The following is a 19,146-nucleotide window of genomic DNA, read 5'->3' as shown; positions in this document are numbered from 1 at the left end:
TTTCACATTTTCTGCATACTGGGATAATAACAACAGCTGTTTAATATCCACACAGGGACCACTTCATGATGTGTTATGGCGCTATCTTCTCCCATAAATGTCCATAGTAATCAGCGATAGTTTGAGATTATGAAACAGAGCTGCTTTTGTTCCAAATGTGCATGTCGTTTACGTTTGACGCTTGCGTTAATGTGTGAATTATTTAATCCATACTCAGGAAACATTCACAGCTCTTCAGGGCCTTGTGAAAAGGGCTACGTTTTGTAACTTTGTGTTTAATCCTATGTTTTGCCTGAGCATTCAAACCTTAAGTGTCTGTTGTGAAACATGTAAAAATGTCTTGAAAGAGCACAGAGAAGTCACCAAATATAAATAATTCTTAAATTACATTGAAGAAAAAGGAATTCAGATTGCACTGGGCAAATTACCAATAGTTTATTACCTTAATTATGTTTAGTGCAAGATCACCAAATGACTTACAAAAGCACAATGAAATTCTCATTGGCCCCGAACCAAAGCCAACTGACCTGGTTAGAAAAATGCACTCAAACTTTTGACTGAGTCTGGCCACTGAGGTCAGGGGACAGTTTACAGCAAGTGTAAACATTTGGTGGTAAGTGGAAGGCTCTTGTCTGAGACGTAGGAAGAAAGCACCAAAAACTCTCACTCCGTCCTCTTAGCCATGTGACGTGTGTCTACAGAAAACTGTCTTGTTATAGTGATCAGCCATGTGACGTGTGTCTACAGAAAACTGTCCTCTTACAGTGATCAGCCATGTGACGTGTGTCTACAGAAAACTGTCCTGTTATAGTGATCAGCCATGTGACGTGTGTCTACAGAAAACTGTCCTGTTATAGTGATCAGCCATGTGACGTGTGTCTACAGAAAACTGTCCTGTTATAGTGATCAGCCATGTGACGTGTGTCTACAGAAAACTGTCCTCTTACAGTGATCAGCCATGTGACATGTGTCTACAGAAAACTGTCCTCTTATAGTGATCAGCCATGTGACGTGCGTCTACAGAAAACTGTCCTCTTACAGTGTCAGTCATGTGACGTGTGTCTACAGAAAACTGTCCTCTTACAGTGATCAGCCATGTGACGTGTGTCTACAGAAAACTGTCCCCTTACAGCATCAGCCATGTGACGTGTGTCTACAGAAAACTGTCCTCTTACAGCATCAGCCATGTGACGTGTGTCTACAGAAAACTGTCCTCTTACAGCATCAGCCATGTGACGTGTGTCTACAGAAAACTGTCCTCTTACAGTGATCAGCCATGTGACGTGTGTCCACAGAAAACTGTCCTCTTACAGTGTCAGTCATGTGACGGGTGTCTACAGAAAACTGTCCTCTTACAGTGTCAGTCATGTGACGTGTGTCTACAGAAAACTGTCCTCTTACAGTGTCAGCCATGTGACGTGTGTCTACAGAAAACTGTCCTCTTACAGTGTCAGTCATGTGACGTGTGTCTACAGAAAACTGTCCTCTTACAGTGTCAGCCATGTGACGTGTGTCCACAGAAAACTGTCCTCTTACAGTGTCAGTCATGTGACGTGTGTCTACAGAAAACTGTCCTCTTACAATGATCAGCCATGTGACATGTGTCTACAGAAAACTGTCCTCTTACAGTGTCAGCCATGTGACGTGTGTCTACAGAAAACTGTCCTCTTACAGTGTCAGCCATGTGACGTGTGTCTACAGAAAACTGTCCTCTTACAGTGATCAGCCATGTGACGTGTGTCTACAGAAAACTGTCCTCTTACAGTGTCAGCCATGTGACGTGTGTCTACAGAAAACTGTCCTGTTATAGTGATCAGCCATGTGACGTGTGTCTACAGAAAACTGTCCTGTTATAGTGATCAGCCATGTGACGTGTGTCTACAGAAAACTGTCCTCTTACAGTGTCAGCCATGTGACGTGTGTCTACAGAAAACTGTCCTGTTATAGTGTCAGCCATGTGATGTGTGTCTACAGAAAACTGTCCTGTTATAGTGATCAGCCATGTGACGTGTGTCTACAGAAAACTGTCCTGTTGTAGTGATCAGTGTGTTAAAGGGAATCCAGTGGTCAGGCAGTGTTGCTCTGCTGGTTCATCAACACCTGCTTGTCCTCACATTCAGGATTATAAAATGCACTTATTTTATGACGGACCTCTCAGTATTGTGAGGAAACTTTGATTAGTATGTCTTGCCAAGAGCCAACAACAGCATTTACTATGTATTTGTAATACTGTTGAAAATGAACAGGGTTGAACTTGGGTTCAGAGAACGTTTAATAAAAAAATATTTTCTCAAAATCATAAAACAAATAAAAAATATTTCTGCAATTCAGGAGGTCTGTTATTATCGAAGTGTCCTCTTTGCCCATGGGGATGAAAACCAACAACGCATCAGTAACTACAGCTGCAAGTTTATTTGTCAAAGTCTGAAAGTTTATATTTTTGAAATGCAACTGGATCTGAGAATGGATCATTTAATTGAAAAAAAAAAGAAAAAATCATTAAATGATCCAAACAGAGTCCTGATCTTTGGTCCAAATATGCCCTCAGACATTTGGAGGCATGAGTATTTCTGTGACTGTAAACACATTGTGTCACATTACGGATCCATATCATCCCGTCTGTGACCAGCTGTCTTACCGCTCTCTGTCTCTCCTCTCTAAACATAACGCAAAAACAAACAAAAAAACAAACAAGCGCAGTCTTTTTCTCTTTGGAGTGACACATGTAAAATACACTCATTAAATGATCTGCTGGGAATCTGTACATGTTTCAAAGACTTGCTCTCATATTTTGCTTCAGCTTAAAGCAATGTTTGTACATCTGTCCTCAGTATAAGTCTATTAAATTGAACCCCTGCTGGTTGTCTGTGTGTGTATTAGGCAGAATGCTATAGAAATGCTTATCTCTGTGTTTCTCTTTGTCTTACTGGTTCATTGCCTTTTAATCTCACTCCCTTTTGCTTTAAGGGGAGAGCACACATGAATATACATAGATCGACATGCACTCTCTCACTCTCTCTCTGTCTCTCTCTCTCTTTGTCTCACATTCTTGCACTGTCAGTCTTTATGGGAGGCACAGAGGTTGCCTACAGTGTGTTTTTACTGTACAGAGCACACACACACACACACACACACACAGCTCCCGTTAGCACTGTGAGAGGACAGGAGAGAGCAGTAGAGTCAACACAGCCGGCTGCTCTGATAAATCAGCACACACTCACTCTTACACTCACACACACACACACACGCGCACACACACACACACACTGTCTGACTTACTCCTTCACCGGTTACACTCACACACACATGCACAGCACATGCCTGGACTTCTCATAGAGAACTATGCAACACATTCAGCAACCAAAGAAGCTGCAGCTTTTTCAAGACTGCTGGTGAATGGAGATGCTCTCTGGACAAAGAGTTTCCACTCAGGAGTTTTCCAACTTAGTGGACTGAATCTTTTTACATATAGATATATACAATTTTTTTGTTCTTTCTTTCTTTTTTTTTTCATTGACAGACAAGACTGATATCTTATCTGACTTAAGAAAACTGAGGATTTTTGACCCATTGTCCTGGTCTTATTTGCACACATGATGTGGAGAAACTCTTTCTGGAACCTTCTCTTGCTTTGGCTTTCCATGGTGCCATTCAGAGCATTTGCGGTGGAGAACTCGCCCGTGGAGACTTTGACAGGTAACTCTGTTGGTGGCAGCGGCCGGGTCACTCGTCGGTATGACTCAGTCCAGCGCGGTGAGTGCACGTACACCTTCATTCTGCCGGAAAACGATGGCACTAAGACCGCCTGCTGGCCAGGGAGGGGGGACAAACGGTACTATGGCAACGGTTTCCAGAGAGATGTCTCCCAGGAGAAGCAGAGCCTATACAGCCAAAGGATCCAGCACCTGGAGGTTGCCATGGAGAACAACACCCAGTGGCTGCAAAGGGTATGTGTCTGAGTGGATATTGCTGGTGTATATACAAATTTTCCATATGAAGAAGAATGTGAAAATGTGGGAACAATATGTGCTTGCAAGATCTTTCTCATGTGTGTTCACCCTAACCTTGCAACACACAAGAGATTTTTAAAAAAAAAAAAAAACTTGTGAGAATCACGGAGAATGTTTAAATAAATTCTAATCAGTTCATGTTTCTCCCTCTCTCTGTCTCTCTCTCTCTCTCTCTCTCTCTCTCTCTCTCTCTCCGGTATGCCCATAGCACTATATCAGTTGGCATGTTCTTCAGAGCAATAACTGTGTGTGGGGTTTTTTTTTTGGTTTTTTTTTCTGTCTTGTCAGTGATATTACTCCGCTGCCTTCAATAAAGTCACTCAAATGGACATAACTCATGTGAGATTAATGTTCTGACAGTGGTATGTGCTGCGTACATTTTTTTTTATCATAAAACAGGCTTTAACCCCACGGTCCACATAAATTATCACTGGACGTATTTGGCCCTGTACAACCCACTGGATCCATCATTTCTGCGATCCCTGTTTAGTCTCCTGCCTTCTGGCATCGGCCCCTGTGAGCGCTCCTGCAGTCAGTCACTCCACTACCCCGTTCCCTCACTGTCTCCTCCTCTTCTCCTGGGGAGATTTATGTGGTGCTGCGGGAGACATTGCAGATACACCCCGGTAGATGTGAACAGATATGAAAAATACCAAGTGCTACCTCTGCAGAGTGTCCTACATCAATAAACAAACAAACAAATAAATAAATGGGTTTTTTTTTAAAAAAAAACCCTTAACAAATGACCTTTGCCGGTTTCAGCTGGAGTTTGCTTAGGGTTGACTTCTTCACTTCTGCAACAGTTTCCCTCCGGCTTCAAACCACTGGAGCTCCTCATTCTCGGCCCGGCATCAGCCAGACGAGTCCTGAGACCTGCTTCATTTGTACTGGTCCTGAGGAATGCCCTACAGAATCCATAAAAAAACCCTGAGCACTGTCAAAGGACTCATTGTCCCGCGCTGCACGGCCCCAGCCGGAGGGTTGAGAGATTGATGCCAGGGCCGTGTTTGCTTTTGAGTGATGACGTCGTTAAAACGTGGTCGTCTAAGATGGGACTCCAAGTTTTCGTGCCATGGGGAGAATTCCTAGGGGACGGCTTGTCCTTAAACTAAAACACACGCACACACACAGACACACACACACAGACACACACACACACGCACAGACACACACACACAGACACACACACACACACACACACACGCACAGACACACACACACACACACACACACTTTGTGCTGATTTCACATCCCGTCATATCATGCCAGCAGTAGACTCATTTTTGGGCTCCAGATCGAGTCAGCCTTTCATCCAGAATAGTGCCAGGGCTGTTCCCCGTGGCAGTATGAAGTGACGGAGGACGAAGAGCCTCAGTAATGATGAACATCTCTCTCTTTCTCTCTGAGACGCTTACGCAAAACCCCTGAGTCAAACTGTGAAAGAACCTGTTTCTGAATGATTCACAATTGTCTTGATTTACACAAAAAAAATGCAAAGGATTTATTTGGGCTCAGTTCCGACCTGTGGAAAACAAACAAACAACAAACAACAAAAACAGGAGACTGCATTGAACTCTTTCCTAACGTTGTTGGCTCAGAGAAATTCAGCATAAAATAAATTCTAAGTGAAAGGGTCTTTGCAGTTGTGGTTTATAGTGGTTTAAATCATTTCGGTGTACAAACAGGAAAAACAACACAAGTTTCATTTATTTATGGGAAATAGGTGCAGATTCAGCAAACTTTTCTCTGTCGTTTTTCCTTCTTTTCTGTTTACGATGAAAACAACCCCCCCCCCTCCCTCCTCTTTTTGGCTTCTCCTTCCCCTGGGATGATTCATCATCTTTTTCAGCTGTGGTGTCAGACTCTTCCTCAGGCTTCAATGAGCTTTCAGTTCACAGTGACCAAAAAACCCACACATGTCATGTGGATGCAGGAAGGAGTTGACAGTTTCTTGAAGTTCTCTTTTATCAGTTTTCTGTCAGACATCTACAGATCTTCGAGTGAACTCTGAAGATGAATGGACATCCGTTTCATTCCTAACTTTCGATCCATTAAGTTTGGCTCGTTCTGTGTGGAGAGAGGCCCAGACCATGTCGTGGTCCAGATAAACCGTTTCTGACACCACTGTTCTACTAAGTGTTACACATTCCAGACCCGAACGCTGAAGCACTCTTCCAGAAATAAGACACTTCTTTAGAAAAATCGAAATGCAGTTTTAACTGATAATGAGCGGGCAGGTCTGCCTGTGTAAACACTCTGAGATGGGAGAGTCGTGTTGTTTGAATGAATGTCCGTTAACCAGGTCAAATCTGACACTGAAGGAAAGCTCCTGTTTGGTGAAGCTTCAGCCTGAGGCGATAACACCGGCACTGCAACACGCTGCGCCGTATTCCCGTTCCTCTGGCTTCATTGAGAAATGATCTGAAACGATGAATGTACTTGGATGTGAGTCAGGAGTAATGAAGGGCAGGGGACGTTGATGAGACATCTGAGTTCCTGCAAACACATTTCTACTGAGGTTTTATTTATTGAGCTTAAACCAAGTTTCCCTCACCAATGTTATCCAGAGGTCAGAAAAAGTATTTTTATGTGTAAAAGTAAAAAAAAAAAAAGTTAAATATTTTATTGTAATATCGAACAAAATGGTAGGAACAGACCGTTAGGATACTATAGATTATTTGAGCTGTCAGGCGCACTGCACTCTTCTCTATTTATTTATTCATTTTCCAGTTTTTTAAGCATTAAACTGATATTATTTAAGTCTATGGCCATGTGCCTGTTTGGACATGCGTCTCTCATGTGGTCTCTGGACCCACAGGTAGAACAGTTAAGTTGTGTATACGTTGGCTTTTTGGGCTGTGGTTGGAGGGAGACTGGTTCTCAGCATCTCCTTGATCTCCTCGGTTGACCTGTAGAACATACTGAAGTCAGTGATGTGCCAAAAGATGAAGACCAGTCTGAGAAAACTGCCTGAGAGAACGAGTCTGAAATCCACAGACCAACGCTGAAGTTCTCCCCATGCCAGATCAAACAAGTGGATCTCTATTTTATCACTACGTTGGGAGTGAAACCTCGCTCAGTTGCCTCTCCGGGGGTCCGTTAAAGATGTCTTCTTCCCTTTTTTGGGGGGGGTTTCTGGGTAAATATGCCATGTTCAGCAGAGTCGTTTTATGACCAGACCCTCCTGCTTCTTCGAGTGGAATTAATAACGTGAATTTGACGTGGTCTGTCTGCTCAAACGCACAAAAATATCCCCCAAACGGACATTATTACTGACACGTATCTTTTTAAAGTTATATCTTGGATGCGTTGAGATGCCCCGTGGTTTCTCTCATGCTACAAATGAACAAAATTTCAAACAACTTCGAGGTGAAAGATGTGAATAATGTGTGTGAAAAATGGCAGAGTTGATGTGCGCTCTGCTCTACAGTGCACTTTACTGTAGCGTTGGCTTTGACTGGAGCTCTCCAGACTTCTCTACTGGGTCCATTTAACATAACTCACGATGCAAAGCTTATGCAAGAAGGTGCCATGTTTCCACACCCCATCCATCAGTGGTTTCTCACACATCACTGGGATTATGGAACATGACGGACTGGACACTGAACCAGTACACTCAAGACTGACCTACAATGTGTATTTTATGTTTATTTAATATATATTCAATCACTGCTGATTAAAAGACGATTAATAAATGACAATAAGTGAATGTTAATAAATGATAAAAGTTTTGCTTTACAGTAACGCGTCATTACCCGTGGTGACTTCGTTTTAAGAGGCGTCTTTTGTTAAATTACTGTTAGCGCTGATGTATTTAAGAACCACTTGCGCATCAGATAGCATGCAGCTGAAAAAGGCCCTTCCATCAACCTTTTTCCTCCGACGTATCCACTCAACGAGACGCCAACTCCAGACTGAGACGAACAACCATGGAGAATAATTAGTCATTTACATAAGCATTGCTTTGGCCCCTTTTAAAAGCGTGACTCTGATTTTTTTTTTTCTCTGTGTTGTGCTGTGGACAGATTGAAGGCTATGTGAAAGAGAGCCTGCAGGCGGGAATGAATCAGCTGCAACACGACGCTGTGCAGAACCATACGGCCGCCATTTTGGATCTGGGCACCAGCATTCTTTCCCAGACGGCCCACCACACACGAAGGCTGACAGACATGGAAACGCAGGTACCGACCCGATACTGTGGTACCACCAACGCCCAGACGGCGGACGATAATCTCTGACTCACAAACGTGACTCCTGCTTTAACTGTGTTTGACATCAACGGAATTCAAATCTGTTACAGGGAAAATCAACATCTGTTGTGTGTTTTGATGTCATCGTAGGTCCTGAATCAGACTTCAAGGCTGGAGATTCAGCTTCTGGAAAATTCTCTCTCCACCAACAAACTCGAAACTCAACTGCTACGGCAAACCACTGAGATCAGCAAGCTGTATGAGCAGAACAGGTATACGCTGTTCAGTCGTTCGGTGGAATTCGATTGAGTGAACCGATCAGATCCACCAGATCCGTCAGTCTGAGCCATCGTACGGCAAAGATTTGACACTTACACATCTTAAATTCTAAATCAGTGGGTGGGTGAATCTCCCCTGACACAGTGCCGTGTCTGAACCCTGCTCCCTCCAAAACACATCCTGACACCTGAACCTTTAACTCAGGAGCTTTGGATCACTCGCAAGCTCACCTGACTCCTTAACCCCAGGGTCAAAGATCAGAGGTCAGCAGTCAGCTCAGGGCCAAACTGTTATACACACTCAGTGGTACTTAGACACTTATGTCATAGTGAGAAGAAGAACTCAGAGAATTGTGCTCTTTCTCCACTCCACTCCTTCACTGAGGTGACTGCATAGTAAGAGTGAAACTCCTACGGTCACACGCAAATGCGGATTACGGCTTGGGAGCTCTGTCTGGCAAAGAGCCAAAGCAATCAGTTCTTGTACTTCAGTTCAGTAAATCTTCCCCTAAAAGCCTGCAGTACGTTCACTCTGAGCTATCAGTGTAAAGTCGTATATGGAAGTCCCAGGAGAGTCAGAATCAGGCTGAGCTGGACTCTAAATGACTCAGGCATAGAAGGGAAACATGCTGTTGTATACCAGCTCCGTCTGCCTCCAACTCTGTAGGTGGGTGACTTCAACAACGTGTTCAGAGCACTGTTTTTCCCCACCTCACTTCTTCTGTAGGCTACTGGAGCAGAGGATGCAGGAGATGGAAGCCCGCCACCGTCAGGAGCTGGCCAATCTGAAAGCGGAGCGGGCAGAACTACAGGGGCTGCTGGCCAATCAGAGCACAGTGATCCAGAACTTGGAGCTCAGTCTGGAGCAGACCACCAACAACTGCACTGCCTTACAGAACCAGCAGCTCCTGCTCCAAGATGCAGTTGCCAGCCTGGTTAAGCTCTGCTCCAGGGACAAAGGTCTGTAGCTACTAGAGCACTGAACCACAGTCAAGCCTAGAGTCAAAAGCCAAGACAGTTTTAGAAAGTTATCTGTTGAAGATGAGATCCCTGTCTGAAATCTGTGAATGTCTCACTCACTACTCCCATTAAATATATAGACCTAGTTTAGTCGAGAGATTCATTTAATTTGTTCCTTGTTTCTATAGCCAGGGTTTCTGTACTAAAACTTTCTACTCTGGTCTTAACAGATCAGTAAAGCACAAGTTCAGTGCATCAGACTGACCCTTGTTTGTGTATCTTCTCCTCTGTCGTCTAGATAAAGCAGTGATCCCGACCACCTTAAAACAGGCGGATGAGCAGAGAAAGTTCCGCGACTGTGCGGATCTTTTCCGGGCAGGGTTCAACAGGAGTGGGGTCTACACCATTCACATCACCATGGAAGACACCAAGAAGGTGAGGAAAACTCGTGTGGTATGTTATAGATGGCAAAGAGAACGACAGCAAAAAGTAATATCAAAAATATTGGCTACTTGGCTAATTTTCAAAATTACAATCTAGATATGTATTATGTTTCTTTTTGAAATAAGTGTTTTTAAATATATACCTCCACCCCACCCAGTTGACCTAAAAAAGCTCAAAATACAGAGAGTTACGGTAATAAGGACACTTGAGAAGCCGGCCTCCAATAAATTGGCAGTGCTTCTAGTCATCAGTCCGCTGCACTCAAAGCAGACTTAGTATGAGCTCCAGAAATAAAGCAATTATATAAAAAAAAAAATGCTTCGTCTTAATCTGTATTTAGACAGGCCGTCAGCCTAACCTTTAAAAGTTTTTTTTATTTTCGACTGGGACGACTATTATACAGTAGAGCTCGGTGCCAGAGGATTTCACAGTGCTCTCCAGGTCTATGTGTGGCATCAGCTGGGTGCACTTTACGGCCGGACCTCTGCAGCAGGAGATAAACGGCTCGGCCCTGCACAGCCCTGCCAAGTCTCTGGCCTCAGGGTTCATGTCTGGGCTGGGTGAAGGCATTAGAATGTCCTTTACTAAACCTGGTCAGTGCTATCTATATGCATTCCCTGCTCCGTTTGAACTGGGAGACCCACTGACCCGTACAGGGCTGTTTTACACTATATACATTTCAGAGTTTGTGTTTGGCGCTCAGTTAAATAACAAATCTTGTTGTTTTTGGTTACCTCAGGAATTATTTAGGTGGTCATATTGAAAGAAAGAAAGAAAGAAAGAAAGAAAGAAAGAAAGAAAGAAAGAAAGAAAGAAAGAAAGAAAGAAAGAAAGAAAGAGGACTTGCATGTTTGTCTTCTGTACTTTGGAAAGTGCTTCAAGTGATTGTCCTATAGTGACTATGGGGGACTGATGGCACTCAGTGCTGACTGAGGATTGGATGGATGGATTAATAGAGAGGTCATAGTGATGAGTTTAGTGGATGGATGGATTAATAGAGATTGTACTGATGAGTTTATTGGATGGATGGATTAACAGAGAGGTCATAGTGATGAGTTTATTGGATGGATGGATTAATAGAGAGGTCATAGTGATGAGTTTATTGGATGGATGGATTAACAGAGAGGTCGCACTGATGAGTTTATTGGATGGATGGATTAATAGGGAGGTTGTACTGATGAGTTTATTGGATGGATGGATTAACAGAGAGGTCATAGTGATGAGTTTAGTGGATGGATGGATTAACAGAGAGGTCATAGTGATGAGTTTATTAGATGGATGAATGCTGATGAGTTTTAGGTTTTAGTGTGTTATGTCTTCTTTGATCAGGTCTACTGTAACATGGAGTCCGCTGGTGGAGGCTGGACCGTCATTCAGAACAGGAAAGACGGAACGCTGGACTTCCACAGGACATGGAAAGAGTACAAAATGGTAACTTACGTTTATTTCATTATGCCTACCTATGGTTACTGTGGTCTACTTTACAGTTCAAAGAACCAAGAATATGAAGAAAAATTCTCTCCCCACCTGCTGGATAAACTCAGAACTGCTATGCAGTGAGCTGCTCTGAAGCATTTTGTTTTACGACCCTGTTTCATTTTTACCTGCTTCCTTTCTTTTTTTGGAGGGGTGTTAGGCAGAGATAGACTTCTACCATAGGGCCTAGACATGGGATTGTGGGAAATGGAGTTTCTGATGGTATAGATTCAGAGCAGCAGAGAGAGCATGTGTGATCAGTGACATGCTAAGAAGGTGTGGAGTAGTCTGGCACACCCAGCAAGAGAGCATGACCTCCATCTCTCAGGGAAAGCACACTGTTAGCCTGTGGGTGGCTCTTTGGGGTTCTTTAATTATACTGATATGGTGACTGAAGGTGAACCAATGCGACATTTAATGCTATGCTAGATTGTACAGTCCCAAAATACTACACCCAGGTCCTACACTCCAGTGTAACGCGCCTAAGAACTGCACATAACAGTTTGATGATGTAAAATCTGGGACGACTGAACTAACATTAGAAAAAAAGATGTAATGTCTCTCAAATCTGTCGAAATCGTGGGATCCATGACTTTTTTGGCTGCTGTCTCGTCTGTACTATTGCAGGGCTTTGGCACTCCCTCTGGAGAGCATTGGCTGGGAAATGAGTTCGTTTTCCAGTTAACCAATCAGAGACAGTACACGCTGAGAGTGGAACTGACTGACTGGGACGGCCAACACGTTTTCTCCCAGTACGACCGCTTTCAGATCGCCAGCGAAAAACGCAACTACAGGTATGACAAGACAAGCCAGGTGTTCGTCTGAGCAAGACTCCTACCTGTAGCTTTTAATGACTTTTAATGGCCCCGTGGTCCTTGGATGAGAGAGATTTTCGTTGGGGGACACTCACACTCCTGTGCAGTGAGGACCAGGCTCAGTCTGTGTTGGGAAAAGCTCCTGTATATATATATATCTGAATTTATGACTATATTCGGTGTGACTCATGCAAACACCGACTGTTTTCAGGCGAAGATGGATTATATGTCAACTTCCAAAGCAAGGGCCAGAGAGCAGCACGACTACAAAGGGCTCTGGAGTCAAACGATGCAATGCAAGCTTGTGTTTTTTGGAAACGAGCTATTTTCAGGCAATGAAGTAGAAAAGAAAACAGCTTAGTGCCAGACCAATAGGCAAGAGAAAGTGATATATACAAACAGCAACCTACACAGAGATGAGTAATGAGAAAAACATGTGAGAGAGAGAGAGAGAGAGAGAGAGAGAGAGAGATAGGTTAGGGAGGAGAGAGAGAGAGAGAGAGAGAGAGAGAGAAAGAGCGAGATAGGGAGAGAGAGAGAGATAGAGAGAAAGAGATAGGTTAGGGGGGAGAGAGAGAGAGAGAGAGAGAGAGAGAGAAAGAGCGAGATAAGGAGAGAGAGAGAGAAAGAGAGAGGGAGCGAGAGAGATAGAGAGAAAGAGATAGGTTAGGGGGGAGAGAGAGATAGGTTAGGGAGGAGAGAGAGAGAGAAAGAGCGAGATAGGGAGAGAGAGAGAAAGAGCGAGAAAGAGAGAGGGAGAGAGAGAGAGAGAGAGAGAGATGATGTAGTCACCAGAGCTGAAAAGAACTTTGCAATAACTCATCCATGTAGACAGACGAAGACTTTGATCTGCGTGACGTCACTTAAGCTGTTTAGTCTTTAGTATTTATTTATGATATCACACTCAGTGCACCATTACCCCATAGTCTGTCATCCACAGGGCCTGCTCCTCCACTGTCTATGCCAGAGTATGATGCTGTCTTATAGTTCATGCGTTATAAAGAGTAGATAAAGACTAATCACCAATCGTACCTCTTCGTAAGAGTTTGATCTGACCTTGGAAAATTCACTGAGTAATTCATTTGAGCCTAATGTAATTACGGTTTGAAACACATCCAAGCCCCATCTCTCACACAGTTTCATGGATGCTGTCAAACAGTAATCTCTTCAAAGAGCAGTCAGTCAGTCAGTCAGTCAGTCAGTCATCCAGTCAGTTAGTCAGTCAGTCATCCAGTCAGTTAGCCAGACAGACAGACAGTTAGTCAGACAGACAGACAGACAGTTAGCCAGACAGACAGACAGTCAGTTAGTCAGGCAGACAGACAGACAGTTAGTCAGACAGACAGACAGTCAGTTAGTCAGACAGACAGACAGTCAGTTAGCCAGACAGACAGTCAGTTAGTCAGCCAGACAGACAGTCAGTTAGCCAGACAGACAGACAGACAGTTAGTCAGACAGACAGACAGACAGTTAGTCAGACAGACAGACCGATGACCAGGGCAAACCATTTGTGCCACATGCCAAACTCAGCTCCCAGTACTGACCTCACTCACACAGACATGCCTGATATTACCACAGAGAAAAACACACTCTTAAATCAACACCGCAGTAATGCTATTCACATGTGAGAGTCATTACATGAATTAGTATAAGAAATCATTATTTATCTACAGTAATTAGTGGTGAACTACTTACTCATTATTTTGTAAACTTGTTTAAATAATAAAAATAAATCACTTAATTTATTAGTAATTAAAAAACTCTTTCATATTTATGTGGCTTACTCAGTACATCTGTACCTTCATATTACTTTGGGGTTATTGAAAGGCTGCTGGTACTAAATATAGAGACCATACTATAAATTTCCCCCACACCTGCTGTTGCTCTCCACAGTTTTTCCAACTCTGTGCCAGGCAAGGTCCTTCAGGTATGAGCCAACCATTCCGGTGGCGACCCCTGCAGGACAGAATGTGAACTGACGCCTTTTAGAAGTCTCACTAGCGCTGTAGGAAACTGGGCAATGACAGGGCATAGCTATGACTGGCCAGAAAATCTCATGATGTTTTTCCTCTTTGCTTTAATGTCTGTTTGAGATGTGAGTGAGTAACTCTGAGAAGTTATCATTTTCCCATTTGTGAAGGTCAATAATAAAAAAAAAAACCCAAAGCGCATTCACGAACAGCCGATAAATCATAGTATTTTTTATGCATGGGCCAAATTGCAGGCTTTGCCAGATGCTTAGTGCTAAATAAGACCGAGAGATTTCTCTCCCCGATAAACTTTAGTGGAACTAGTGCATAGTGTAATTACAGTGTAAATACTGTCATTTCAAAACACAGAAAAACTCCTTTTGAGAACTTCAGGATCGTACTATGAGACCTTGCTTTAATATCCCTAAGCCTGAGTCAGGGCGGCTGTGGGCCGCTAGGCCGCTGTGTAAGCGCTGATCTATGGGAGAGGAGGTCAGAGTGCTCGCCGTGTCCAAGCAGACCAGTATGGGGCTCCGCTCTCAGGGCCTCACTGTGCTTGACTAAGAACAAAGAGTTCTCATCCAGCTAAAGGCTCCATAAGTCAGCGGCCTGTGCAGGAAGCATGCAGGGTTACTCCAGCCGTATGAACATAAAGTAGACATCAATCAGCAGAAATAATAAAGCCGTCTGAAAACAGAGTTCTGCTGCGTTAATGCACCGGTCCCCAGGGCGTTTCAGCGCTAACAGGCTGGTCGTAGGAGGACATCTCTGCCCTATAAAACCGTCTTAAGGCAACGGAAAGCCAAAGGCCAAGTGTCCCTGTGACCAGAACACTGGATGCATATCTCTAATAGACTGTTCTCTTTTTCTACACGTCATAGTACAAGGTTTTTTTAAGGGGCTAACTGTGACCTAAAAGAATATGAGCTTTTGATCATAAGCACCATAAGAATGCAAAAGGGTAAGATTACACTGCAGTCTGTGGGTTCAGGGGCCTGCCTCTTCCTTGTGTTGTTTTAACTTTGTCCTCTCTCTGTCTCTCTCTCTGTCTCTCTCTGTCTCTCTGTCTCTCTCTCTCTCAGATTATTTCTGAGGAGCCACAGTGGGACTGCAGGCAGGCAGAGCAGTCTGGTGATAAACGGAGCTGACTTCAGCACCAAGGACGTTGACAATGACAACTGCATCTGCAAATGTGCCCTTATGCTTACAGGCGGTCAGTAATGCTAGCACCAGGCCAGGCCAAATCACACACGCACACACACACATGCACACCCACACCCACACACACACACACACACACACACATGCACACACACGCACACGCACACATGCACACCCACACACACACACACACACACATGCACACCCACACACACATGCACACCCACACACACACACACACACACATATACACACACACACACACACATCAGGACACACTGAGTGACTTTGCTGCTTGTTTGTATTTAATTAGAAACAGTATGCATACAGATCAGATGTAGGTTTATATTTAGCACACACAAAAAACACTTACCTGAAATAGGGCAGTGCTTTTTTGGAACGCTGTTTTTAACTTCTGTTGGGATTTGATATGTCAGAGACACAGAAGCACAGCATATTACTCACCTGCACTGCCAGTTCCACTGGATAGCTTTACAGTTCAATCATAACATGATAGGACAGAAGGGCATGAGTGTGTAGACATACACGATACATTTGGCATCACTAAGTTGACTCCAAGAGAGAAATTCTGTCGTGCCCTGACAGTGAACTTAACAGTGGTGAATTTGGAGTGAATAATAATGTCAGCTATTACAAATCTCTGAACAGCGAGAGGTAGTGAACCCTCTGGAGGAGCCAGCAGCCAGCTCTGTCAGTCAGTCCTCACCTATAACACAGAATCCAGCCGCCTTTAGACGGATGGAGAAAGTTTGTAGCAGCCAACATGCCAGAGTTCACTCAGTGTATTGGTGAATAGCTAAAATCTGCCCCCACAGAAGGCTGTAGGTGACTGGTCCAAGCCTGCGAGGCCTGCAGAGGAGAGGGGAGACTGTCTATTTCTGTTTTTGTCATGACCTTCTCCGTGCCGCCCAAGGTCAAAGCTGCGATCTTTATTTGGTCTGTTTTAGACAGATAATGACCAGTAAATGTGACATTTAGAGTTGACATTAATCTGTTATCTGGAGAGGTGATAAAACCAAAAGTCAAAGGAGAAGAAGAAGCAATAAGTAAAATGCTGTCACACTGCTGTTTGCTGTTTGCTGTTTGTTTTAGGCGCAAACCATAACCTTCCGTAACTTTCAATGGAACAAAGAGAAATAACGGAGCACTGGAGAACAAATGTACAACAGAGCGTTTGGTTTTGCCTTAACTACAGGAGCACATTCAGGGAACTCATAGCCAGACAGCACAGATATGCAGGTTACACAGAGAACATTGTCATGTCAGCCCTGTTACGCCTCTGCATAATGCAGGTTACACAGAGAACAATGCCGTGTCAGCCCTGTTACGCCTCTGCATAATGCAGGTTACACAGAGAACAACGCCGTGTCAGCCCTGTTACACCTCTGCATAATGCAGATCCACTCACAGGGGATGTCAGTCAAACTACATTACCCTTTATATATATTCCCGATTCCTCTTCACTGCACCTCAGTTCTGTCTTTCTTATCACTGCAATTCCAGTCCTTTCTATTTCTCTCTGTTGTTCATTCCCTGCATCAGTAATCTCTCTCTCAGAAATGCAGTAATCTACAGAAAACCATTTCTCTCTCTCTCATATTTTGAACAAGTCATTACAGATAAAATGCAACTCTGTCACATTACAATAAAGGGGTTCTGTCTCTCCCTCTCTGTCTCTCTCTCTCTCTCTCTCTCTCTCTCACACACACACACACACACACACACACACACACTATCTCTCCCTCTCCCTCTCTCTCTCTCTCTCTCTAGGTTGGTGGTTTGATGCATGTGGTCCCTCTAATCTGAATGGCATGTATTACACCTATGGACAGAACACAGGGAAACTCAATGGCATTAAGTGGCACTATTTCAAAGGCTCCAGCTACTCTCTCCGTGCCACCGCCATGATGATCCGCCCTCTGGATTTCTGAGCGTGTCTTAACGCACAGGGCACTCAGTGGAAATTTCCACCGCCCTCACTTCCTCCACACTGCACTCCATTCTGGGCAGACCTGAGGAATGCCTTCTCGTCACAACCCCCCCATGGACGAGAAATGTTTTTTTTTCTTCTTTTTTTTTTTTTAAACAGAAGTTTCCCTTTGCAACTCCTTTGGTTCCTCTGCACCAAACAGCTTCTGTTTTGTTTAATGTTTTTTTTGTTTGTTTGTTTACTTTTTGTTTCTTTTCACTGTTGGTTGAGAAGGAAATCTAATTTCTTTTACAGCAAGCAGGCAAAGGAATTCCTCCCAAAACGCTACAGTGAAGGTGCTAGTCCAATATAGCAGCAAACGTACGTGAACACACATGGAAAAAAAAGAAAGAAAAAAGAAACGTTTGAGGCTTCTGATAAAAAGCTTGTGTAGTGATTCTGAAGGAAAAGAAAAAAAAGAAATGCTTTTCCAAGTGCATTCACGTGTGTATATGTGTTGTGTTGAGGAAAAAAAGGAGGAAGTGGAGGAGGGTGCCCGTCCGGTATAAGGATCATGTAACAATAAGCATGTGATCCTCAGTCAATGATTTTCTTATCAGAGAAATGTTTGCATGTAGTGTGACAGGTTTACCTATGTTGGATATAGGGTTACGTTTTTCTGGTTTATGATGCCAATGATTGTTATGTTGGAGTGTGTGTGTGTGTGTGTGTGTGTGTGTGTGTTTGTGCGTGCGTGTTTGTGCGTGCGTGCGTGCGTGTGTGTGTGTGTGTGTGTGTGTGTGTGTGTGTGTGTGTATGAGTGTGTATGTGCGTGCATGCATGTGTGTGTGTGTGTGTGTGCATGTGCGTATGTGTGTGTGTGTGTGTGCAGGTGTGCATGTGCAAGTATGTGTGTGTGTGTGTGTGTGTGTGTGTGTTTCTGTGTGTGTGTGTGTGTGTGTGTGTGTGTGTGTTTCTGTGTGTGTGTGTGTGTGTGTTTCTGTGTGGGGTTGTGTGTGTGTTTCTGTGTGTGTGTGTGTGTGTGTGTGTGTGTGTGTGTGTTTCTGTGTGTGTGTGTGTGTGTGTGTGTGTTTCTGTGTGGGGTTGTGTGCGTGTTTCTGTGTGTGTGTGTGTGTGTGTGTTTGTGCGTGCGTGCGTGTTTGTGCGTGCGTGTGTATGTGTGTTTCTGTGTGTGTGTGTGTGTGTGTGTGTGTGTATGTGCGTGTGTGCATGTGTGTGTGTGTGCGTGTGCATATGTGTGTGTGTGTGTGCAGGTGTGCATGTGCATGTATGTGTGTGTGTGTGTGTGTGTGTGTGTGTGTTTCTGTGTGGGGTTGTGTGTGTGTGTGTGTGTGTGTGTGTGTGTTTCTGTGTGTGTGTGTGTGTGTGTGTGTGTGTGTTTCTGTGTGTGTGTGTGTGTGTGTGTTTCTGTGTGGGGTTGTGTGTGTGTTTCTGTGTGTGTGTGTGTGTGTGTGTGTTTGTGCGTGCGTGCGTGTTTGTGCGTGCGTGTGTGTGTGTGTGTGTGTGTGTGTGTGTGTGTGAGTGTGTATGTGCGTGCATGTGTGTGTGTGTGTGCGTGTGCGTATGTGTGTGTGTGTGCAGGTGTGCATGTGCATGTATGTGTGTGTGTGTGTGTGTTTCTGTGTGGGATTGTGTGTGTGTGTGTGTGTGTGTGTGTGTGTGTGTTTCTGTGTGTGTGTGTGTGTTTCTGTGTGTGTGTGTGTGTGTGTGTGTGCTTCTGTGTGTGTTTCTGTGTGTGTGTGTGTGTGTGTGTTTCTGTGTGTGTGTGTGTGTGTGTGTGTGTGGGGAGAGGGAGTCTTTGTGTTGTGGTTTGTTTTATATTTTTCTGGTTTGTTTGTTTTTGGTTGTTGTTTTTTACATACTGCATTGTAAGTGTAATTTTCCCTTGATA

At 44.0% G+C, this 19,146-nt stretch overlaps 1 protein-coding gene across 1 annotated transcript; it reads left to right on the top strand.

Annotated features, from left to right (window-relative positions):
• The first annotated feature begins 3,593 nt into the window (after positions 1–3,593).
• Positions 3,594–17,256, top strand: LOC115819757 (angiopoietin-1-like). Its single transcript, XM_030783258.1, has 9 exons — positions 3,594–3,947; positions 8,036–8,191; positions 8,351–8,472; positions 9,206–9,438; positions 9,737–9,873; positions 11,212–11,313; positions 11,986–12,152; positions 15,226–15,356; positions 17,096–17,256. The coding sequence occupies exons 1-9, from the start codon at positions 3,594–3,596 to the stop codon at positions 17,254–17,256; spliced, it is 1,563 nt and encodes a 520-aa protein (XP_030639118.1).
• The last annotated feature ends 1,890 nt before the right edge of the window (positions 17,257–19,146 follow it).

Source organism: Chanos chanos, chromosome 8 (assembly GCF_902362185.1).
Source record: "Chanos chanos chromosome 8, fChaCha1.1, whole genome shotgun sequence".
NCBI classification, from domain to species: Eukaryota; Metazoa; Chordata; class Actinopteri; order Gonorynchiformes; family Chanidae; genus Chanos; species Chanos chanos.
The sequence above is the reverse complement of the archived record's forward strand: the minus strand, read 5'-3'. Positions and strand labels throughout refer to the sequence as shown.